The 26245-nt window shown below is 41.3% G+C and overlaps 1 protein-coding gene across 2 annotated transcripts in view; it reads left to right on the top strand.

Moving 5' to 3' along the window:
* peak1 (pseudopodium-enriched atypical kinase 1) overlaps positions 1-21962 on the top strand; it is a 66986-nt gene extending 45024 nt beyond the window's left edge. For both annotated transcript variants that reach the window (XM_077517508.1, XM_077517509.1), the window contains 4 exons: positions 1097-4537; positions 8867-9114; positions 15126-15892; positions 18334-21962. In XM_077517508.1, coding sequence (XP_077373634.1) covers positions 1227-4537; positions 8867-9114; positions 15126-15892; positions 18334-19620 — 5613 coding nt within the window. In that variant the 5' untranslated portion in view covers positions 1097-1226 and the 3' untranslated portion in view covers positions 19621-21962. The remainder of the gene's footprint in view (positions 1-1096; positions 4538-8866; positions 9115-15125; positions 15893-18333) is intronic.
* Positions 21963-26245: the final 4283 nt, after the last annotated feature.

Below are 26245 nucleotides of genomic sequence, written 5' to 3'. Positions count from 1 at the left end.
AAATATGGACCAACTTACAACAAAGAATAGCTTTATTAACTGTAACAGAAAAGATTTAAAGTGCATCTGAAATTCAAAAATAAAATTAAATCCTTAATCAAACTATAAACATTTTTTGACTTACTATGTCAAACCATATGATACAGAAAACTAAATTACATAAAATCAAGAAATAATAATGCATTCAAACTAGGGGTGTGAATTGCCTCGTACCTGACGATTCGATTCGTATCACGATTCACAGGTCATGATTCGATTCGATACCGATTAATCCCGATACGAATTTATAAGTCGACTGTTGCGATTTTTTTTTCATTAAAATTTAGAAAATACTAATCAGTAAGCTTGTAGAGTGTAAGATTTATATGAAAATGTATTATTTATTTATCTGAAATTTCAGTCTTATAGAGGTTGTAATCTGTTTCATGTTTGAACAGCATTAAAATAAAATATTAAGGCTTAATGTTCCGTTCATATAACATTCTTCCATGCTCAAGGTGTGAATCCTAAAAAAAAAAAAAAAAAAAAAAAAAAAAAATCGATTCTGCCGATTATTGAATCGATTCGAGAATCGCGCGATGTAGTATCGCGATATATCGCTGAATCGATTTTTTTTAACACCCCTAATTCAAACCGATCACCAACATTAACTCAGGAGCACAATATTTAAAAAAAAAAAAAAAAAAAAACTTTAACCTGCAAAACAAAATTATATAAAATAATTAGTGCTGATTCTTTTTTTTTTCTTTTTTTTTTGCTGTGTGCAAAGCGCACATGCTCAGTGCAAACAAAACCCCTACACCACCGACCGAATGCTCCCTGCGCACACTCTGCCAATAATGAGAGCGCCACTGCCCCCTAATGTAGTGGAGGTGCAATTGCACTTTATTCTAGGACAGTAAAAAATAAAAAATAAAAAAAATAAAAAAAGCATGTTCCCCGAGGTCAAACGCGCCCCCCTTGATGGTGCCTCGCGCCCCCCTGGGGGGGGCCCGCCTCACTATTTGAGAAGCACTGATTTATAGGCAGCTAAATGAAATTTAGATTGCAAACATAAAAGCCTAATCGTACCTTTCTATTCTGTTTTCTGTTGCAGGTCTGATATCACCATGATTGACATTTAAACCGATTCCATTATTGAACTACAGTTGCTTCCTGTAGTCGGCGTCATTCATGGAGAGCTTTGCCGTCCACTGACTGAAGGCGAACTCTGTGGATCAGCAGCCATGTCTGCCTGCAGCACGTTCACTGAGCATGTGTGGAAACCAGGCGAGTGCAAGAACTGCTTTAAGCCCAAGAGTCTTCACTGCGCTCTCAGTGGCGGGGACAAGCCTCGGCCCGATCGCAGACTTGCAACGTCTCAACAACCGAATCCACCCCATGCAGGGACCAACCTGGCCAACAACTCCCAGAGGGCGGGTGCCCGCGCCGGACACTTCCGTCCGCCCGTGGCAAAGAAACCAACCATCGCCGTTAAGCCCACCATGATGCTGCCATGTTCTTCTCTGGGATCAGGTTCTAATGGCAACATGCAGAGTCCAACAAACGTCCTGGAGCCAGGCAAAACGTCAGCGTTTATGGTCTGGAATCGCAACGGGTTAAACTGCAAGAGGGCCGGCGGTACAAGCAACAACAACAACGAGGGGGAGGACGGCGTTGACGAAATTGAGGGATATGAGCAACTTAGTCCGAGGACCCCAAGTGGAAATAATAACAACAGTGGACTGACTGATGTCTTAAAAGAGATTGCGGGGTTAGGCCCGGGTCCTAGCCTTACACCTGTCTCTAAAGACTTGTTTTGGGGGCGGATCAGTAGCTCTTACCAAAGGTCATTAGAAAGAGGGCTTCCAGCTGCAAGCTGTTTGGCTATGGGAAGTTGCATTAGTGGTGGTGGTGGTAGTACTAGTCAAAAACGGGTATCTCTAAGTGATAGCGCGGAGATAATCAGCACAGAGGGTGGTCGCTTTTGCTACCCCGAATTTTCGAGTGAAGGGGAAGATGATGATGATGATGATGATGATGATGACGATGAGGAGGAGGATGAGTCTGAAAGAGATGACGAGCATGAAAGCTGGGATGAAAGTGATGAAGAGTTACTCGCTATGGAGATCCGTATGAGAGGTCAGCCGCGATTTGCAAATTTCCGTGCGGCCACCTTGTCTCCGGTGCCCTTCGCTGCGTGCAAAAAGTGGAACACCGTTCCGCTCCGCAATCGTTCTTTGCAACGGATTTGTGCAGTGGACTATGATGATAGTTACGATGAAATTTTGAACGGGTACCCTTCCATGGATTCCACTGGAGTTATTCCACAGTACGGACCTCAGGACTGTCAGGGTAGTGGTTTCCTTACAAACTCAGAGTCTACAATTTCCCCGGGATCATCTTCATCCTTTCCGGAAGATTCTCAGACCGCATCGAGCAGCGAAAGCAGCAGCGTGCCGTGTACTCACCGAAATGGGTTGCAATCCCCCGCTTCTGTCAAATCCCCTATTCCCTGCACTTCTCCTGTGAAAAAAGAGCCTGCTCACAGGGCACTGAGTCCGGTCAAGGTTATGGAAACGCACAAGGCTGTTCTGGCTATTAGACTGGATGATCAGGATCAGTCGGCGTCAATGCCCCAGGCCCTTCCAGGCCAACCAGTTACGATCAGTTTCAGTCCCACGGAGGAGCAGGCAAAGCCGTACCGTGTTGTAAATTTGGAAAAATCACTCATTTGTAAACCTTACACTGTTGTAGATGTATCGGCTTCCATGACCAGCAAAAATGAACATATAGCAGATCTGACAGCAAAGCATAAAAAACAACCACTGCCCTCCAGCCCAACGTCTTTTTGTAGCACTTCTGTGGCTCAGCCGCTGTCTCCGTCGTCTGTGTTACCAACATCACCTGCAACCGTCGTCCATTCGAGTGCCTCGCGAAAGAAATTAGGCAGCATGCGTTACCAGGAAGTATGGACATCAAGCACAAGTCCTCGCCAAAAGATCCCCAAAGTTGATCTGGGGAGTGGGAGCACCGCTGGCCAGTTGACACCCTCTCAACACTTCAGCCACAAATCGGCCCCGACATCGCCGGTCGCTGGGCTGTCCTCTTCCCGAACCGTACCTGTGAAATCTCCAAATTTATCCGAGATCAAGTTCAACAGTTTCAACAATGCGGGTATGCCTCCTTTCCCCATCATCATCCGAGATGAGCCAGCGTATGCCCGCAGCTCCAAGAATGCTGTGAAGGTACCAATCGTGATCAATCCGAGCGCTTATGACAACTTAGCTGTGTATAAGAGCTTCTTGGGACTCCATGGGGAGTTGGCACAGGGAAAAGGGGTTGGCGGCCGAGTGACCAGTCATACCTACGAAGAAATTGGCTCCTCCGAGAGTGTCCAGTCGACCTCGACGGACAAAACCCTGTCAGGCAGAGGCGCGTCTGAGAGAGTATCTTTGGAAGAAACAAAAAGTCCGATTGAAGCAACCTTAAATTCAGCCATTTCACAACTTACAACCACTGCAGATCCGAGCACCGTGACAAGCTCTCCAACTGGGGCTATTTCGCCCATTGTATCGACAAATTCTACCCACTTTCTATCTGAAAACCCACCTAAAAGTAGCCCTACTGCCATTGCGATAAAACGCAATTTCAGTCGGGATAATCTCCTGGAACAGTCGTCTTCTTCAGGAGCAGGACTAAACCATCAGGTCGACGCCAGCGCTGTGCTCTCACAGATCGTGGCTTCCATCCAGCCGCCCCAGTCGCCTCCAGAGTCACCCCCTGCCCATGGTAGTAAAACCTTCAGCACCGAGGAACTTTATGCGCTCCCACCCGATGCCATGAAGGAGACCCTCACGCGACCGAAGTCACTATTTTCTTCAAACGATGCAAACGTTTCCAAGCCTATAAAAGAAACCCTCTCAAAAGTTCTCTCTAAATCTCAGAGTGCCTCCGCTGCCGTACCCCTCTCCGCGAGCCGCTCGGAGCCCAATGCCCCTTTCCCCCCTCCCAGGTCTACATCGTCCCCTTATCACGCTTCAAACATCCTCCAGAGACATTTCAGCAACTGGACAAAGAGCGCTGCTTCCAGTTCTCCCGTGCGCTCCAGCGAAGGTGAAACTCGTCTGAATGGAGAAGGGAAGCGTAGTCAACCCGAGAGCTCCAAACCCAAACGGTGGATCTCGTTCAAGAGTTTTTTCCGGCGACGGAAGGATGAGGATGAGCAGAGAGAGAAGGCGGAGAAAGAAAAGGAAAAGGGCAAGCTCGTCGGGCTGGACGGAACCGTCATTCACATGCTGCCGCCGCCGCCTGTTCAGCAGCGGCACTGGTTCTCGGAGGCGAAACCGGAGGATCCCTCGCAGAAGCCGACCATTGTTTTTACCTACAAAACGGAAAGTGGGAGCAGCGCAAGCGCAGAAGGAGAACTACAAGTTGAGGAATGTAAGGAGACTGCACTACTGACACCCTGCGATGGCGAGGAGTCCAGACCTTTGAGCCCAGGGCGACAACCACCTGCACCGGAGGTCGCTGAAGTTGCACCTAACAACGACATAAGGTATTTCTCCGAGAACTGTAACATGTTTCTACTCTAGCACCCAGTTATTTTGTACTCCATTGCTTTTAGTAGATTATAGGATTTGATAGGACCGCAACGTAGGAGTCTCGATCAACCCCTTCTCTCTCAAATGTCACGATAAATTAAAATCTCTCTGATATCGCGATTAATCATATAAAAACATTGTGAGAATAAAACGTTTACAAGAACTGAATAATTTTGTCTAATTTAGCGTATTTATTTAGAGTAGCTATGAATGCCTAATAGGGATAAACCGATTACTAGCCGAGACGATTATCGGTGCCAGTATACGGCATTTAAAAAAAAAAAAAAAAAATAATTGCCGGAGGTAAAAGATCTCTTTGAAACTGTGTTAACATCAAAGAAGATAAATTTTCAATTAACTTGATAGAAAATGCTGCTGAAGCTGGGAACACGCTACACCTTTTGCGATTGTGAGACATGAGTGCAAATTTAACATTTCAGATATTTTGAAATTTTGAAAAAAAAAATGTATTTACTGGAGAAAGTAATACGGAGCTATTTACTTCTCATGAAAGTTTTTAAGGACCCTGATGACCCTGGGAACTCCCTGAATTTTTTGCTAGAAATTAAAAACAAATGTCTATTGTCTACTTAAAAAAAAAAAAAAAAAAAAAAAAAAAAGTTTTCCAAATCTGAAAAATTGAGTGATAAGTTCAAGTTAAGAACTGGAATTTAAACATCTTCATGCCAATATTTGTTTCCCTTTTACTGAAAATGACTATCGGCTCCAAATATCGGTTATCGACCTTCGCTACGAATAATCGCTATTGGCCTTGAAAAAAAAAAAACATATTGGGTCTATCTGTCCTAAATCGGCAACTCAGTTATTTCCTTGGAATGCTCTCATTTCTGTGTCAACGGACATATTTCAGGACTGCTTGTTTATCTCCAATATCAACTCCTTTTGTGGATGTTTGTTTCAACTGTGGGATAAAAATGTAATCAAGTGCCGGCAGACTGTGGTAGTGGAATGTGAATGCAATTCCTTTGTGATTTGGTCAGCTGTCTTAAAGGTTAAGAAGAATTTACGCACAAGTGCTTGAGAATTGGGGTTTTATTTTTTACATCATTTTTTTCCCCTCACTCCGACTTCCCAGTAACACATTCCTGCCATTTTACAACACCTTCGTAAAAACCTAAGCTGTCATTGGGTAAACATATCAGTCACTCAAGTCACTTGTTCTTACCACATGAAGAGTTAACGCCGCTATCATTTTGTTGTTGTTTTTTTTTTCCCCTGACTGAGGCCGTTTTATTAGCTCACGGTAGGCGTGTTCTTCAGAGCTAGCGAGCACGTATCACCTCAGACAGGTAGGAACAGTTAAGAGACGTACAAGGAGAGGACGACGAGCAGGAAAAATGTCTCCACAGTCGGCCACAATGTGAATTGATCTCTGCGTGGTCGTCGAGATTCACAAATGGGAAGCTGCGTTAGCCAGTACAGCGGGTGAGAAACCGACTCAACCTTTACCGCTCCTTAATATTCCGATTCTTATCTTTTGTGAGTTAAGGAAGAATGTCTTCAAGATGACGTGATTCCGATTGGACATGAAAGTGTATTTGTTTTCGAAGGCTTAGCTTAGCAAGGAAAAGAAAGTGAACGGTGGAACTGAAAAACGCTTTCGTGCCGTCTCAACAAGTCAGGTCCTGACTCTGAAACGTGTAGCGGCCATAAAGGTATTTCTTGTGTCAAGGTCCCTCCAGCTCTATTATTTGATCTTCCCTCTACGCTCGTTGTTTGTCTTTACTGTATGTGATCTGTGGTAGTTTTCTCATTTAATTTGGGGATTTAACAGTAAATTATACATGAATTGATTGGCTATTAACAGACTCGTTGTTTGTCGTTTGTGTATGTCACGAACCTACAAATGTTTCCAAATGCGTTCATCCCTTTTTTGATAACGTGCGCAAGCAGGTCACGCCTCTAATATAACCTTGTTTTTCTGTGATGTGATAGGATCTCGCCTTTTAAGTTATTCACAGGTTAGCTTTTACACTAGCTTGATGTTAAATGTCTTGAGCGTTAAAAGATTTGCAGTGTGGTAACTTTTGTTATTGATTGACTTGAGGTCGATAAAGACGTACCGTCGTACCGTTTGATTTGATGGCAAAAACACTGATACAGCAATGATCCTTAAGTTGCATGTGCAGACAGGGACTTTTTTTTATTAGTCATATGAAAACTGATTAATCAAAACGCCCCCCCCCCCCCCCCCAAAAAAAAAAAAAAAAATGACTCATCCGATTTGGGATGATTCAAACCTGTCAAACTGTCTCGACAGTGACTACCGCTTTGCTCTTAGAACCTGTTGTCCTTTTGTGGTTTGGTTTTAGTCAAAATGAAGTTAATCATTCATTAATATGATCAAGTATAGATAAGGATTTGTCAATGTGCAACAAATGGATTCAAATGTGATTGCTGGAATTTTTAGACTACTATATTTCAGTTACTACTACAAAAGCAAGGGACTTTGTGTATGACAGTGACTTTTGAAATCAATATTACAATCTTTCCTTAAACATTTCTTGACAATATGTGACTTCACTTGGGTAAACATGAGATTCTGATTAATATTACATTTGTGGAATATGCGTTATGAAGCAAAATCCAGCCGTTTTTATCCATCTCACGGGGGGGCGGCCATTTTGCCACTTGCTGTCGACTGAAGATGACATCAATGTGGCTTGACATGCTTCAGGTAATGGCCAATCACAGCTCACTTATTTTCTGAAGCTGAACTGTGATTGGTTGTCAATGTTGCTCGGATCACAGGGAACAACCAATCACAGCTCAGCTTCAGAAAGCAGGTGAGCTGTGATTGGCCGCTGCCTGAGCACTGAGCAACAATGATGTCATCTTCAATCGACAGCAAGTGGCAAAATGGCCGCCCCCTGAGATGGATCAAAGCGGCTGGATTTTGCTGCTTAACTCATATTCAACAAATGCAATATTCATCAGAATGACATATTGAGGCAAGTGAGGTCACATATGACATAGAATCAAGACATTTTTGGTGGGTTGACTTCTCCTTTAAATGCTGTAGTGAAAAAACTAAATAACCTCATCTCAGCAAAACACCCTTCACAAACAACAGGATTCAATTATGGGATTTGGATTACTTTTACTCTGACATCTGATACAGCCACACATTGACATCATAAACAAATACTGTAATAATCTTGTTAACTCATTGACTCCCAGTAGGGCTGCACGATATTGGAAAAACATGCGATATGCGATATACTTGCTGAACATAGCGATATCGATATTATTGCGATATTTAACATGTAACTGAAGAAATTACATTTTTATTACCTAATGAAAGAAAAACATTTTTCATGTGGCAAAATAAGCAACCTTAATGTAATCTTAGTTAATTAATTGTAATTATGTCTTGATCATTTTCAACTATTGAATGGTGATGCACATTTTATTTAGATCAACTGATAACTGATCAAATTCATATAAAAAGTATAAAATTCCATATAAAACTTATTGCATGCATTTGCGATATGCATATTGCAAGGGCCAATATCGCGATATCGATATTTTTTCGATATATTGTGCAGCCCTAACTCCCAGCCATTTTCACATTTCGCAATCCCGTTCGCTCCCGGTTGTTTTACTGGATTTTGACTGATTTTGCAAGGCCCACAGAATAATGTGTTCAATTGCTATAAAAGCATGGAACCTATCAAAAGAAAGATTAAAATCTCTGCTTTCATCAGGAAAAAACAGTATGTTTCTATCTGTTTCCCTTTTGCAGCAATTAGCATTAGAAGAGAGCTAAGTTGCGTCGGTTTTCACAAATCTATTTAAAATTGTAAGTAATTGAGCTTTTTTTCTAGATGGCCCTGGTTGATCTCCTTTGCTCTGCTGCCACCTGCTGGCCGTTTGTGTAATAACTACCATTTCTGCAACCGTTCTTTGCAGTTGAGAGGCTGCATCAAAGCCTTCTGTATGCTCTAGCATTAAAAAAACAAACAAAAAAAACGTATAAATACGTCTTTGGGACACTTAGAAGATTAAAAAAACGTATTTATACGTTATTGGGAGTAAATGAGTTAAACATCATTACCTCCAGTAAAACACTCTTTGCAGTTGATTAAATAAACATGCCAAATGGTTATTTGAAGTGGATATACTGCAGATAACATTTGTTTGCTAAAATTATGAAACCGCAACGGTAATGGAGCTCACAAGCTACAGCCAACAAGAAACAAACGTAATCCCAGCGTCATATCCTTTTGCTAATCATGTCACACCTTCTCTTTCATCTGCAGCCAGATACCAGCCAGTGCCAACCATGCGGCGGCGGCGGCGGGTCGCGAGCTGCCCGCCGTCATCCCGCTCCCCGCCAGAGTGAATCTGGGCCTGGTGCTGGGGGAGATTGCGGAGGCCCGCGCCAAGCAGGCCGCGGCGGCCGGCGAGCGCAGCGGCAGCCTCGGGGAGCCCGACGATGACGGCAGTCAGTCTCATCGCTCGCACTCGCCCGCCTCCAGCCAGTGCAGCGCCACCTACAGTAACCTCGGTAAGAACAACGCTTGCACGATGACGGCGTACGCTCACTTTGTCTGCTTCATTTTCCACAAACAAGTGGGTGGTCTTCGTTGACTTCTGTCCATTATTTTTGCATGATTACTGAAAACTTTATAGAATTGTTTTCTCATGCACAAAAACTGACATCTTAAGTAAGATACAATTTTTTAAATAGAACCTAAATTTGCCAAGTTATTTTTACTTCAAATGAAATTGTCAAACAAGATCATTCTGCTCATTTTAAGATACTTATTACTTAACGAGACTAAATGCAATTTCTGGAGAAATTGCGTGGGAATGCTGAAAGCGAAGATTTGGAATGCATGTGGAATTCTTATGAAGTAAATTGAGAGATAAAGGCGGGAATTTTTGAAGCTAGTTGAAATTTGAACAGTGTAAACTGGAAGTATTATGTGGGAGTTGCTAGGCGGCAAAAAAGTGTGAAGGATAAAAATCACAATAACATATGTGGGAATGCTGAAGCATTCCCACAATTATCTTATTTTTATCGAGCAGTCTTGGCATTGAGTGTTAACAGTCAGTTCTGTATACAAGGTGATTCAAAAAGAATGGCCCTATTTCATGATCAAATATTTCCTAAGTAAACGTATGAATCAGAATGAGGGAGCGGGTGTTTGAAAGATCAGATTTGCCAGTTTTATATAATTGTCACGTGACACTGACAGACTCATGTGCCTGGCAGCGACAACAATAAAAAAATAAAAAAAATGCTCTTTGTGCTTGTCCTCTGAGATCTCCTGACCTCACAGTTTGTGATTTGTTTTTTTTCTCTGGGTGTTTGTAAAAGATAGTCTTTGTTCCGCCATTACCAACTGACCTGCAAAACTTAAAACATCAAATAACAACAGCGATCAATTCGATTGATCCCGATGTGCTTCAACGTGTTTGGGAATAATTCTCATATCGTATCGGTGTTGTTCGTGCTGCAAGGAGAGGCCATATTGAGCACTTGTAGCATGTGAAAAATAAAACTTGACTGTTAGTAGAATGATTTTATTATAAGTGTTGTTTTTTGCTATTTTTCGTTCATAGAATATTTGATCATGAAATGGTGTAATTCCTTTTGAATCATCCTGTATTGCAGCTTGAAATAACTCAATATTACTTGTTTTTAATCTAAAAGTATTTTCAAGACCACGGTGGTTGATAGGGGCCTAGTATTATTTTCTTACTTTTAGAAAATCTTACAGGTAAATTTGTTGTAAAAATTGTTCTTTTGGCAGATAATTTTGCTTATTATAAGTAATAAATTAACTTTGTAATATTATATGTTATTTTACTCCTCACAAATAATACTGTATTATTTATTTTTTTCCTTAAATTTTCTACTGTACTTTTGCAGTGCAGAACTGTATTATTATTATTATTATTATTATCATTATTATTATTATAGCTGTATATAGCATGATTAAAAACTGTATAAAACTGTATGGTTTTGTGAAGTGCTTTGACAGAACAAGAAAAGATTTCCATTTTTGAATATTAATAGTAAATATTATTTAAGAGAGAGTTATCTTTTAGTAAGCCTGCCAATTAATTAGGGCAAGGCGTCTATTGGAGTTAAAGCCACTTTTGAGTTTTACTGCCCTCAGCGTATTGTCATTGTACTTCATCCGTCCCTCTTCACTTTGTGCAGTTGGTTTCTCTGTTGAGTGTCTGAAAGAATCTTTGCATCAGCACACCTCGGCACCGTGCTAAAACTGCTTCCGAGTGCAAAACCGTCACAACTCACCATTTGCTTGACACACCTTTTGAATACATTTTGTGATATAGTCTCCCATTTAGTGAAAGTGCTGAAAAATGTTTAAACTTGCACTCCCAACTATTTTAATGCTTTCAACTTTGAGAACTGTGGCGGCATGTTCTGTCCTCTTCAATAATGAAACACAAATGACAAGAAAGATCCATTTGTTTCGTCAGTTTTTGGGTTTTTTTGCCTCAAAAGTATGTGGCAAAATTTAGACATCACCATCGAAACAAAAATATTACAATTTCACTCAAACCAAATGTCAACTTTTTTTTTTTTTCTTTTCAGAATAGATTATTTTTATTTTTTAAGATGGCACGAGGAGAATGCATTTTTCTGTACTGCTTTTATCTTCCCAGTGGAGATTTTCACATGACCGTGCCCCATAAATGTACTTGACAGCCAGCTTTCTCTCACAATACACACGTTAATGCTTTTGATACGGGAACAAGCGAGTGTTAGTCAGAGTTGTCAAGCGTGCGTAACTGACCACTTGAAAAGTAAAGCCCTCTCTGTGTGGATGGGGAATTTGCCGTGATGGAGTGTTGTGTGAGTGGAAGAGCACAAAGCGGCGGTAAGTGGTGTGGGGTTTGTACATTGTAGCCTACACGCTGGTCCTCGTGATGTTATACGCGGATCAAGTGTTTTTATTGCGCCTTATTAATTGGAGGGCAATGCGTTGTATGTGCATCAGTGTAGGACGAATTTAACGTGATGAAATTCTTGAAAAATAAAGCTAAACTACATTTTTGGCTGGCGAGTATGTTCAAATATGTTCAAACATACTTGCAAATATGTTCGAACGTATTGAAATACGTTCGAACATACTCGCGAATACGTTCGAACATAGTCGCGAATACGTTCGAACATACTCGCAAATATGTTGGAACATACTCGCAAATATGTTGGAACGTACTCGCAAATACGTTCGAACGTACTCGCAAATACGTTCGAACGTACTCGCAAATACGTTCGAACATACTCGCAAATACGTTCGAACATAGTCGCGAATACGTTCGAACATACTCGCAAATGCGTTCGAACGTACTCGCAAATATGTTCGAACATACTCGCAAATACGTTGGAACGTACTCGCAAATACGATCGAACGTACTCGCAAATACGTTCGAACGTACTCGCAAATACGTTCGAACATACTCGCAAATACGTTCGAACATAGTCGCGAATACGTTCGAACATACTCGCAAATGCGTTCGAACGTACTCGCAAATATGTTCGAACATACTCGCAAATACGTTGGAACATACTCGCAAATACGCTCGAACATACTCGCAAATATGTTCGAACACACTCGCAAATATGTTCCAACATACTCGCAAATACGTTGGAACATACTCGCAAATATGTTGGAACATACTTGCAAATGTGTTCGAATGTACATGTAGGCTACATGCTACAAAGTTAGCATACCTTCCCATAATGCCACGGGGTATTATTTGCGCATGCACGACTGAAAACAAAACCCCAATTTTTAGCCATTTGGGCCACATTAGCAATTCATTAGAAAATTAAGTAGACAAAAAAAAAAAACAGTGTTTATTCGTAACGTTTCCGATTTATTATGTCTGCCGTGCATGATTTAGGTTAGTCATTTTTTTTGCCACATAATGCAATGGGGTATGACGCTCGCGAATACCCCGTGGCATTATGGGAAGGTATGCTAACTTTGTAGCATGTAGCCTGCATGTACGTTCCAGCATATGTGCGAGTATGTTCGAACATATTTCAATACGTTTGAACATATTTGCAAATATGTTCAAACATAGCTGCGAGTATGTTCGAACACATACTTAAGTCTGGTGGTTTCTTAACCTGGGTTCGATCGAACCCCAGGAGTTCAATGAGTCAGTCCGTTGCCCCTGCGTTCCATCTTAAGAAAACAGCGGTGGTCGTTTTAAAGCGCCAGTCGAGCAAAAGTTAAACGAACACTTGCAGATCAGATGGGAAATGAGCGTCTCCTGTTTTGCTGTCCGTGTTTGATTCCATTTCACCCATCGCATGTTAGTATGTGACTCTCTCACTTGTTAATAACGGAGCATAGCAGTGGGAGGCACAGCGCTCATGCAGGGAGAAATCGCCAGCATTAGTCGGAGCTGGCGTCGGACGCATCTCTGGCATGGAAGCACCGCACAATATTTCCGCGTGCCCGCATTTCCCTTCAAATTTTTAGGCATCGGAGGACTTGAGGTAGGCTTGTTACTTGTTTTTGTTCTTTTATTTTGTTTGTTGTCATGCTTTGGTTTCATCCTTTCGTGCCTCCCACTCTTGTTATCGCCTTTCTCTGTGTGCAGCAACAAGTTAAATTAATCATGTCTTATTTATCAGGAGCAGAGAATTTTTTTTAGGTACTTTATATGTGATGGGTGAATAAATACTGCTTATTTGCGTTCAATCTCAATTTATTTTCTTTTTAAAGGCAGAAATGTTAGTACAGCTCCAGCCTGACCACGGCGATACATTCTGATTTTGTCTTTGTTGTTTAATTTCATTTCATTGACGTACGATCCATCTGGTGGAGCAGTAAAGCCGTCAAGTCCTTCATTGGTTGTAATACAATCGGTAATCAAGCTCCTTTACCAAGATGGCTTTTAAAGACCGAGAGATTACTGGAACATGTGTTTGTTAATATTTCATGAACATTTTATTATTTGGTCGAGTCGGTATCCGTTTCTACTAGCTTAACTCATTCACTGCCATTGACGGAAAAAGACGTCAAATGATGCATTTTTTTTTTTTTTTTTGCTGGTCTGGCAATGATTGTGTTAATGTATAGTTAAAAAAAAAAAAAAACTGAACAAGCGGAAGACGCGCTCGGATTACTGCAGACCCATGAAATATTCCAGGGAGGATTAACAAGACCGATTTACTTCATCCTGACTGCTCTATCTTAAGGCTTCCACTGCTTTGCTAAGACGATGGCCAGCGCGCGACGAGTTGCTCATGACCCTTTGAAATTACAATCTGCGCTTTATAAGAGTAAATGGCAAGCAGATGATGATGATGATGATCAATATTGTGCTTTTGTACATAACAGCAATGCATATAAACCACCTACAATCTCTAATAACAATATTGAGGCACTTACTTGCTAATGCAAGCACACATTGATTGCTTCACAAGCAAATTAGGTTCCCATTTATCTGAAAATTATCATAGGTTTTAAACATAGAAGGCCAAAACATCCCTCATGAAAATTAAATTGCACTAATAAAATGGCCACTAGAAGGTGCTACAACTGCACAAATGGAAATCAACCTGACTTTTTTTTTAACAGATGCGTTCCTTTTAAATATTGTGAACATGACGACGACGATATTGTGGCACTTTTAATATCACGATATCACGATATTGCCCTGATCGTGACATCCCTAGATATCACTTCCTTATTTTTATTTTTTATTTTTCATCTTATCAGACACTTGTTTTGTGCCATCTGCCTGCCTGGCACTCAAATCAGCCCCTCCACTTCACTCGCACCCCCACCCCCTCCCTCCCTCCCTCCCACAAAAATAAGGTCACTTCTTCAAGTCAGCCCATGCCGCCCGCCTCTTAAGCCTCACAGCAGACCAAGAGTGCAGCTTGGAGTCGAGCAGGGGGTAAAAGAGCTCACGTGCCGCCGCACGCTACCTCCTGTCGCGATAAATGCCGTGTGGGCAGAATTTCACAAGTAACTTCGTATTAAAGATTAGATAGCTCTAAATGTGAAAAGAAAATTGCACTGTGCTGTCACTGTCTTACAACTGAACTTTTTTGGTTTCTGAAATGAAAAATATAAAAAATATATATTTTATGAAAAAAGCAATACGTTGACCTCGTAACTTAATTTACTACACATATCCAGACTCCGCCCATGTTTTGTTTTGTTTTTTTTAAATATCCTATTTTTGTTGAATTTTGACTCCACAATACTTTGTGATGTTTTTTTTTATTAAATATTAAACACAAGAAATACACAAAATAAAAAATAAAGCTAATACTAAAACTAATTGAAAAAAAAACACGAAAGCGAAGTATTTAAAAATAATAATAATAATAATAATAATAACTTTACAAGCCTGCTCTGAAGTCTGCTTAAATTGACTAAATATAAAAAAATAAAATAAAAAAAAAACAATTCAAAATAAAAACTTACTATAATGAAAATTCTAAAACTATTATAAGCCTGCTTCCGTGATGAGTCGTAACTCGGACTGTCTCCGAATGTTCGCCTGCAGGTCAGTCGCGAGCCAACATGATCCCGCTGAAACACCCGCGCAACATGAAGGCGTCCAACGACACGCTGGCGTCCATCGACCTGGACGGCCTTCCCGAGCAGCCTCAACCCAAGTCCACCCCGCCGCCCTTGCCCAAGAAGGCCGTCCCCCGCTCTACCACGGAGCCCAGCCTCGCCCTCGCGGGCGCCTTCCGACCCCGGGCGGAGGCCAAACCCGGCGGCACCAACCTGAGCGTCGCCAACCCCCTCTACGACTTGGACGCCACCTGGGAGACGGCCAGTCAGACCTCCTCCGCCGGCACCCACGACCAGGAGAGCGGCGACTCCCTGGAGCGCCCGTCGGCCCCCGTCGGCAGGGCCCGCCCGGCCGACGGCGCGTCGTCGCTGACGTCGCACGCCGCCGCCGCCGCCTCCAGAGAGAGGAAAGTCGTCTACCCGAGCGGCGAATCGCCGGCCGGCAAGAATCGCAAACCGGGGCCGCAGGGCGCCGCCCCGTCCAAGCATCCCAGGCCGGCGCTTTACCGGGGGCTGGACAGCTGGGACGAGGTGGTGGGCCGGATCCGGGGCCTCCACGCCGACACCCTGCGCAAGCTGACGTCCAAGTGCGAGGACCGTTTCATGGCCGGCCAAAAGGACCACGTGAGGTTCGAGACAGAGAGTTGGTCCGACTTCAGGCTGACCGCCGGGAAGCCTTGCTGCGAAGCCGGCGATGCCGTCTACTACACCGCTTCGTACGCCAAGGACCCGCTCGTCAACTACGCCATTAAGGTCATTTACACAGATATGATTCCGTTTTTTTAAAGCATTTGAGAAATGTGTCTCGTCCAACTGAATTAGGGGGTGTTGCCCAAAGTTTAACACAGCGATCTCAAATAGGTGAGTGGGGAGGGGCATGTGACCCCAGAGAACATTTTTGTTCATTTATTTTGACGTACTAGAATAACGTGTAATTGCACATCCATCACAGTAGGTGGCAGTAGCACTCCGTTTGATAATGCACAAATATTACATACACACCAAGGTTAATTTAGTTAACAAATACTAACGAAAAACCAAAAATTCAAAAAACAATTTTGATAACGACATAAAATAAAAAACGAAAACTAACTGAAACTACATTTTATGTTTATAAAACTGACGAATTATAGCGAAAATGTCCTTTGTTTCGTCTTTGGTAATTAGTTTAATGCGTGAGCCTTTAGGGATGATTTTAAACATGATTTTAAGTCGATTTATTTTCATATTAACCGGAATGAGGACGTTTGAAAGTCTATCCCACGGAATGATGATGTCATCTAGCAGCAGCCAATAGAAAATCACCTTCTGATGACGTCGCTCCAAGGGGACAGTTTTGCATGCTTAACTTTTGTCTCCATTGGCTTGGCTTGCCTGATTTTTTTTTTTCATTTTTTTCATTTTTTTTTAAATATTGCCCACAAGTAATACCATTTTTTTATTTTTTATTTTTTTATAAAACTAATTCTGAAACTGACTAAAACCAAGCGTTTTTTAAGTAACTAACAGAGCCACTATGAAAACAAATTGAAACCAAAACGAACTAAAATTAAAATTCTAAAACTTGAATAACCCTGAAACATTAACAAAGTTAATTCCTTCCTATTTCCAGAAAAAAAAAAAATAAATATATATATATATATATATATATATATATATATATATATATATATACACACGGATGGAGAGCTCCGTTTTGTACAAGCTATAGTGTCATGATAGTTTTTTTTTTTTTTTTTTTTTTTTTAACGCATCATCCGAGATTGGCATTCTTGTCGCTTTGTCTGGTCTGCAAGATACAAAAACAGATAGCGATGGTCTCATTATTCATGCCGGATATGAAAGTCTGTCCGCTCCGCAGCCCTTCAAAGCTTTGCTTTCGTATTAACAGCCGCCTCAAGAGACTCTCACTTTTTTTTTTTTTTTTAAATCAGGCACATACAAACTCTGCCTTTCCTCATTAGGCTTTCCCCAACTGGCTATTTCCATCGCCCTTATTTTAGTTTACTGGCGAGCGATATTTTTGTAATGAGGCTGGACTGACACAAAAAAAGAGCAAAACGTGTTTCTGTGTTTAACCCATGAAATATTTCCTCGTCACTTTGGAGCAAATGTTAACTCATTTGCTCCCAAAAACGTATAAATATGTTCTATTTTAAATGTTTTATGTTTTTTTATGCTAGAGCAAACAGAAAGCTTTGCAGCCTCTCAACTGCAAAGAATGGTTGGAGAAATGGTAGTTATTACACAAGCGGCCAGCAGGTGGCAGCAGAGCAAAGGAGATCAACCAGGGCCATGTTGAAAAAACAGCTCAATTACAATTCTAAATAGATAAACTTAGCTATATTCTAATGCTAATCGCTGCAAAATGGAAATGGATAAAAATTTGCTTTTTTTTTCCCTGATGAAAGAAGAGACTCTAATCTTTCTTTTGGTAGGTTCCATGTTTTTATAGCAATAGAACACAATATTCCGTGGGCCATGCAAAATCAGTCAAAATCCAGGAAAGAATAATGATGAAACTTATAATGATGAAAGCTATATTCTAACAATAATTTCTGCAAAACGGAAACAGATAAAAAATACATAATATGTTGCAACATTCTCTTTTTGACAATGTTTTCACCAGGAATGTGAATATTGATTCAACTGAGCTATATTCTAATGCTAATTGCTGCAAAAACGGAAACAGATAAAAATGTACTTTATTTATTTTTTTTCCTGATGAAAAAAGAGACTTTAATCTTTCTTTTTGGTAGGTTCCGTGGGCCTTGCAAAATCAGTCAAAATCTAGTAACGAATAATGATGAAACTTCAAATGATGAAACTTAAGTATATTTTAACAATAATTGTGACAAAACTGAAACAGATAAAAATAAAAACATATGTTGCAACAAGCTATTTTTGACAATGTTTTCACCAGGAATGTGAATATTGATGCAACTTATTCTCTAATGCTAATTGCTGCAAAATGCAAACGGAAATGTACTTCTTTTTTTTCCCCTGATGAAAGAAGAGACTTTAATCTTTCTTTTTTTGTAGGTTCCATGTTTTTATACCAATAGAACACAATATTCTGTGGAAAATCTGTCAAAATCCAGTAAAACAGCCGGGAGTGAACGGGATTGCGAAATGTGAAAATGACTGTGAGTGAATGAGTTAACGGTGTCAATTTGTTTTTTGTTTTTTTGTAGATCTGCCGAAGCAAAGTGAAGGAGACCCACCGGCAGTTCTTCCACAGCCTGGCGGTGAGGCAGAGCTTGGCCTTGCACTTCAACATCCAGCAGGACTGCGGACACTTCCTGGCCGACGTCCCCGGCAGCATGCTGCCCTGGGAGGACGGAGAAGATGAAGAAGAGCAGGAGGAAGGAGATAAGAAAGACGATGACTCGAAAGAAGACCAACCGGACGCAAAGTCCAAACATCCAAACGGCGAGTCGGACGAGACGGGCGGCGCCGGCCGCCCGCGGAGCCGCGTGGTGGTCATCACGCGCGAGGTGCCTTTCCAGACGGTGGCCGACTTTGTCCGCCAGGGCGTGAGCCGCCACGTCCAGAACGCGGAGCTGTACGAGCGCCAGGTGTGCCTCCTCCTGCTCCAGCTGTGCTCGGGCCTGGAGCACATGAAGCCTTACCACGTCACGCACTGCGACCTGCGCCTGGAGAACCTGCTGCTGGTCCGCTGCCAGCCCAGCAACGCCGCCGCCGCCGAGCCCAACGACGACAGCGGCTGCAAATCGGCCGCCGCCGCCGCCGCCGGCTCCACCTGCCCCGCCCGCCTCATCATCAGCAACTTCTCGCAAGCCAAGCGGAAGAGCGCGCTGGTGACCCCCGACCCCGGCGCCCTGCGGGACCGCTCGCGGCTGGCGCCGGAAATCGTCACCGCCACCCAGTTCCGCAAGTGCGACGAGTTCCAGACGGGGATCCTCATCTACGAGATGCTGCACCGGCCCAACCCCTTCGAGGAGACGCCGGAGCTGAAGGAGCGCGAGTACACCTGGGCCGACCTGCCGCCCCTGCCGGTCCGCTCGCTCTACTCGCAGGGCCTGCAGCAGCTGGCCCGCCTGCTGCTCACCGTCAACCCGTCGGAGCGGATCCGCATGGCGGAGGCCCGGGCCTGCCTGCAGTGCCTGCTGTGGGGGCCCCGCGAGGACCTGTTCCAGGCCCTGGGCTCGGCGGCGTCGGCCAGCGCCGGCCAGCGCCAGGCCACGCTCCAGAACTGGCTGGACCTGAAGCGCACGCTGATGATGATCAAGTTCGCCGAGCGCTCCATGGACTCGGCGTGCGGCGTCAGCTTGGAGGACTGGCTCTGCTGCCAGTATTTGGCCTTCGCCAGCACGGAGAGCCTGAGCCGGGTGGTGCACGTGCTGCAGCAGCCGCAGAACCAGAACCAGAACCAGAACCAGAACCAGGCCGTCCCCGCCGGGCACAACCAAGCTCACGCGCCGAACACCTTCCACCGAGCTCAGTCGCAGCCGCTCTGAGCGCAGCTGCTGGGTGGTTGCCGCGGCAACAAGCCGCACCCATGTGTTAGCCGCGCGCCGATGCTAATGCTAGCGCCGTTAGCACCTGACGTGTTCGTGGGTGAAATTGCGCTGATTTGTTATGAAAACTTATGAAAGAAGATTTGTGCCGTTGGCGATGACGTGGCAGGATTTCGATACAATTTGGGTCGAAAAGAATGTTTGTGTAGTTTAGCTCATTTTTGGACGAAACTGTTACATCTCGACTGTGGACTGATTTCTCCAGGGAATTTAATTTATTTTAATGTTTCGACAGACAGTTAATGTTAAAATTTACATTTTTTTTTCTTCACATTTCCAAAAATAAAAAGTGTCAAACTTGCATATTTTTGATGTTTCCCTCCTCCAACACACCTAATTCAAATTATCACGGTCGGGATCAGACTCCTGCAGCGCTTGCTGATTACTGATCATTTGAATCAGGTGAGTCAGAGGAAGGGAACATCTAAACCAGGGGTGGGCGATTCTGGTCCTTAAGTGCCCCGTGGTCCCTCCTCCTGCACACCTGATTCAAATGATCAGGATCATTATCAGACTCCTGCAGCGCTTGCTGATTACTGATCATTTGGATGAGAGGTGTCGGAAGAGTGGAACATCTAAGACAAGGGTGGGCGATTCTCACCCTTATGTGCCCTGTGGTCCCTCCTCCAGAACACCTGATTCAAATGATAGCTCGTCAGCAAGCTCTGTAAAAGCCTGATAAGGATCCCGGTCATTTGAATCAGGTGTGTTGGAGGAGGCATCTCGCCGCCCTCAAGGACCGGAATTGCTTACCAATGTTTTTAGGTTACCCTCCTCCCACACACCTGATTCAACTAATCACGATTGTTATCAGCATCCTGCAGAGCTTTCTGATTGCTGATTGTTTTAATCAGGTGTGTTGGAAGAGGGAAACATCTCAAACAAGTGTGGGCAACTCGAAGGCTCTCCGGTCCCTCCTCCAACACACCTGATTCAAAGGATTAGCCCATCAGCAAGCTCCACAAAAACTTGATCACGATTCCAATCATTTGAGTCAGGTGTGTTGGAGGAGGGCAACATCTGAAATGCTGTTGGCAACTTCGGTCCTCGAGGGCCCATCCAGTCCCTCCTCCGACACACCTGATTCAATGGATTAGCTCATCAGTAAGCTTTGCAGATACCCGATAATGACAGTGATCATTTGAATCAGGAGTGTCGGAGGACATAAACATGGACAACATGCAGGACTCCATCTCCTCAACGCGTATTTTGTCACGTGGTCTCAAACTTTTGATAACAGAAAAACTGTGAAGCAAATTATTCCGATTTCAAGAGAGACAAATGACGATCCTGTTTGACATGAAGACAATTTATAGTTGGGGGAATAAATATTAAAAATGCATCTTTTGTTGGGAAGCTGATGAAGCCAAAGACCTGCCACAAATTAAATCGTCCATTTCAGCATCGTGACAGAAGACATTACGAGACCCGCGTTTACAATCTCGCCTAAATCGAGACACTGATTTATTAGCGACTTACTTGTGAAGATTTTATTTTATTTTTTCTTAGTCGAGACCAGTAAATCGTCACAGTTGCCGTTTTGACACGTGTGCAGGTGATTTACACTCTTCAAAGTTGTCAACTTACAAAAACGGCCTCGTTGACGTTTTGGCTTCTTGTTACAAAAATGTGCAATCATGTTTTTGTTTTTCTGACTTTTGACTCCAGTAACGTCATTTGCATTCTCACTATAATTTTGTGGCACATAAAACGAGAATTCTCACTGTGGACGAACAAAAAAGGGAATTTTCCTGGACTGGACTGCAAACTTTTTTGGGGGGGGGGAAATATTGGCGCTGCTCCGTCCGTTGACCTTCCAGGATTTTTGGAGTTTGACAGGCGGCATGTAGAATGTAAAACTTTCCCCCGGTTTTTTTTTGGGGGGACTTTCCAACCGACGAACCAGTCGGTCTCACCCGTGGAGACGGACGCGCTTCCATTCCACAAAACGTCCTCATCCTGCTCTCATCCGTCTGCATTTTCTCGGGGTGGGGGACCACGTCACCTCTCGTCTGGCCTGCCGGGTGTTTGTAATGAAAAACAAAACAAAAAAAAACACGAAAGCCAGGATCACTCCTGTTATGTCATCAAGATGACTTTTTTTTTTTTTTTTTTTTTTTGGTGTGAAGGCACATACGTTCATTTGTGGTCAACATGCCTTTTTATTTAACTCCACTCATTAAGTTTTTTTTTTTTTTTTTTTTTTTTTTTGCACATCCAAACTGACATGAACAATTCCCTGTGCATTGTCTTTTACATTTTTTTTGTTTTTCTTTTGGGGGAAAACAATAATTACCATGAGTAATTTTTTTTTTTTTTTTTTTTTTTTTTTTTTTTTTTTTTTTTTTTTTTTTTTTTTTGCTGGACGGGGGGAAAGAAATGAGACAAAAGCAGGTGTTGTAAAGGATTTGTATACTAAAGAACAAGCGTGGAGAGCACTGGTGGCTGTCCTTGTATTTACAGATTGAAATATATGCGTCATCTATTTTAATCCACAATTGCGCTATTTTGTCGAGCACCGAAATAACTTTTGAACTTGACGTTCTTCAGCCTTGGCTGGGGAAGGACGAGACGAGTTGATCACTGTTGGAATTTACAAAGTCAGCGCACCTCGACTAAAATAATTGTTTAACTGTTTTGTTTTTTTTTTGTTTTTTTAAGAGGGCCATTTTTTTTAAGATAATTTTATTGTCATGTCAGATTGGCAGTTGGAACAATTTTTTTATTTTAGTTAGTTTTTTATTAGTCGAGAGTAGGGATAGACCAATTATCGGCTGGGCCAATTATCGGCACCAATATTCAGCATTTTGACGAATATCGGCATCGGCCATTTTGAAGAATCATATGGCCGATAATAGTTCTTTTTTTTTTTCTTTTTTTTTTAGTGTTAACTTCAGGGAAATAATTAAAAAAAAAAAAATACAAATACAAATAAATTTTCAGAGTTGTTACTGACCCTGGGAATCTTCTGTTTGTGTTTGAAAACTTAAGTTAAGTCCAAATTTAATACTTGATATATTTTGAAATTTTGCAATACATTATTTAGTGTAGAAAACAATTGTTTGCTTTTATTGAACTTTTTTAAACATACTTGTTAGATTTTAAAAATATTGACTAAGATTTAAAAAAAAAAAAAACTCCAATATTTTACTAACCCTAAAAGTTACTCAATAAACATGTGCTTTAAAATTCCCCCCAAAAAAATTAAGAGCAGGAGTTTGTATTTTCACCATTTCATTATCATCATGTATTTTTTTCCAATTTTTGATGCCAATATGTTCCGTTTTTAGTGAAAATGATTATCGGCTCTAAATATCAGTTATCGGCGGCCTTTACGACTAATAATCGGCCCAGGAAAAAAAAAAAACATATCGGTCTATCTCTAATCTAGAGCCCACCAAGTGCTTCTGTGTAATATTATTTGGACAGGAAATTTAAATTCTCTTTGCAAAAAAAAAAAAAAACAGAATCGGAAGAGGCCTTTTGTATATTTTGTACTCTTCACATCAGAAAGCAAAAATATTTTAGCCGAGGTGCGTTCACTTTGCAGGGCATGTCTGTTTACTGTCACGTACCGGTAGTTGACCTGCCTGCAGGTTCCGAACCACTTCATACACACAAGGTCAAAATGCGGGCGTGGAACCTGCAGCCAGTACAGAAAACCAGTGCAAGCACATTTTTTTGGCATCTGTAATGTTTACTTTTGATATGCTGTCCTACATATTACAGTACAATCCATGAATGATCACCACTGAACAGCAACGTGTCTCCATTGTGCTTTTTTTTTCAACAACACATTTACAGAATGCCTCTTGGATGTTTATTGTTAGCCAACAGTGACCGGACAAAAATGAATAAAATCTATGTTTTTTATATGGATGTATGCATTGTTGTTGTATTTTTTATTTGTACTCGCTTATTTGTTAACGGGATGAGACTCCGGGGCAAGAATCTGTTGAATTTTCTTAAATAGCTGGATGTTGGCATGGGATCCAATTTTAAATATTTTTTATTTTTTTTTAAATATATTTATATTATATATAATAAAATACTTGTTATAATTATTATTAATTATTTGATTATATTTTAATTATTGAGTACTTGTTGAGGAGCAACAAGTACACCAGTTTCACCACTAGATGGCACTGAAGGATATTAATACATATTGCATAAACATTACAGTTGTGGGGGAAAATAAGGCGGCAAAAACAAAAACACGACCCTTTCGGTGATTTGACCAATTTTCGTTTTCTGTGAATTAATGCTTAAATGGCAGTTTATTTATTTTTTTCTGGAATGTGGGAGTAGTATCTAGTTCATTGAATAAAACAAAAAATCTAATTTTACTCAAATGATTTTTGTCCATCATGAATTTAGATACAGTTCCAATGTTAACACCAGTTAAAAAAAAAAAAAAACTTTTTTTGTAAATATTTTTTTTATAATTTTTATAACTTATCACTTTACTTATTTAGCCATTTTTGGCAGTCAAACATTAATATTTTGCCTATAATAAATGTGATATTTTCGTTACTTTTCATGTACAATTAGTACCTTTAAAAACACATTCTGCAACTTGCTGTCGACTGAAAATGACGTCACAAGGGCTCAGGTAACCAATCACAGCTCAGCTTGTGAATGTCACATGACCAAACCTAGAAAACAAGTGAGCTGTCATTTTCAGTCAACGGCAAGTTGCAAAATGTGTTTTTAAAGCTACTATTTGTACGTGAAAAATAATTAAAGTATCAAATTAATTACAGACAAAATATATTAACTTTTTGTCGTTATAATGGGCTAACAAAGTCAAGTATCTCTTTAAGTATTTTTAATTATTTAACAGTTTTTCTTCCACTCGAGTGCAAATTTCCTGCGCATGAATCGATGACCTCATTAAATGAGGGTCTGATGTGGGTTCTCCAAGAGAACCTCGTCACCTCATATTCATAATTTACCGGTAATGCACACGGGCCTCATAACTTCAAAAATGCCCCCCTGCAGGTTAGAAAGCCGTTATTAAATTGGAAAAAAAAAAAAATGTTGCACCTCCAAATGTGCTCGGTGCAAAAGCCGTTCTGTTATACAGCAACAACAGAATCAATACGATGCTGAAAAACGATTTACGCCGACCAATGAGTCACCGATTGAGTCTGTAGATCAGTAAGAATTGATTAGTGCGCAAAATCAATCGGACCTTTTTTGTTTTCTTCACAACTGATCCATAACGCATTAATAATGAGGAAGTTTTCATGAAGTGTTGCAACTCAGACGCTTTAAAATAGTCAAACTCATTGAGAGCTAGATGGATATAAAAAGTCTACACACCCCGGTTCAAATGCCAGATTTTGTGATGTAAAAATGTGAGACGAAGGTAGATCATTTCAAAACTTTATTCTCGAAAAATATCACATTAATGTGGCAAATGTGACCGATATTTTTCGTCATTTTATAGCCACCGTAGACATATCGAATCGTTTCAGAATCGACTATTCAATCGCTTAATCGATTCATTTTCATTTTGCATTAAAGTAGATTAAAAAAAAAAACAACAACAATTTTTTCCCCTTGATTACTGTTTATTAATAACCAGTGACTGGTGTTTACTGCGATTGGCTGGCGACCAGTCCAGGGTGTCCCCCGCCTACTGCAGCTGGGATAGGCTCCAGCACCCCCCGTGAATTGATGGGATTGGCTGTGGCTAGACATGTGGGTAACAGTGCTGACATGGAATTATCTGATTGGCTGTTGACCAGGCAAAGGGATTGAAGGTTCTTGACATCACATAGCTCCTGACATCACATAGCGTTTTTCCAGTTGAAACCAGATGGTGGTTACATCAGTTCAAAAACAGACACTTGACTTCACGGTCATGACCCAAACACAACCCTTGCATGACCTAAACTTAACCCTGGCATGACCCAGTCATGTCAATGTCTTATTTTGATTAAACACAGAAGATAAATTTCTTTTTTTTTTTTCTTTCTTGTTGTTGTTTTGTTTAAAAAAAAAAAAAAGATAAACTTCTAGATAATATAAGTCTTCTTTCATGAAGGGCAATAGAAATCAATCACCGATTATTGTTGATATGCTGAAATCAGAGGATTTGGACAATTTAAAAAATTTAAAAAAAAAGAAGCTCCTAATGATTACTCGGTTATTGAAATAATAATCGATTAATTTGATAATCGATCGATTAATTTTGACAGCACTACAGCTAAGTATTGTCAAAGTTTGTTTATGATTATTAATATGTCCCATTTACTAACTGTTGTCATTCTTAGGCATGGAGATATTTATGGTGACACAATATTTATCGACCTGGCTTTTTAACTCATTGACTGCCATTGACGGAAAAAGACGTCAAATAATGCATTTTTGCTGGGCTGGCAGTGAATGTGTTAAACACAATGTGCCAATATATTTTGTGATTATATTGCAGCATCCTTTTTTTCCTTTTTTCTTTTTTAAGGCAAATTTTGCTTAAAAATCTGTCAATTTTGGTTACATCTCATCTTAACTCATTGACTGCCATTGACGGAAAAAGACGTCAAATAAGGCATTTTTG

The sequence above is a fragment of the Festucalex cinctus genome, chromosome 3 (assembly GCF_051991245.1).
Source record: "Festucalex cinctus isolate MCC-2025b chromosome 3, RoL_Fcin_1.0, whole genome shotgun sequence".
NCBI lineage: Eukaryota > Metazoa > Chordata > Actinopteri > Syngnathiformes > Syngnathidae > Festucalex > Festucalex cinctus.
This window is presented reverse-complemented; position numbering and strand designations above follow the sequence as displayed.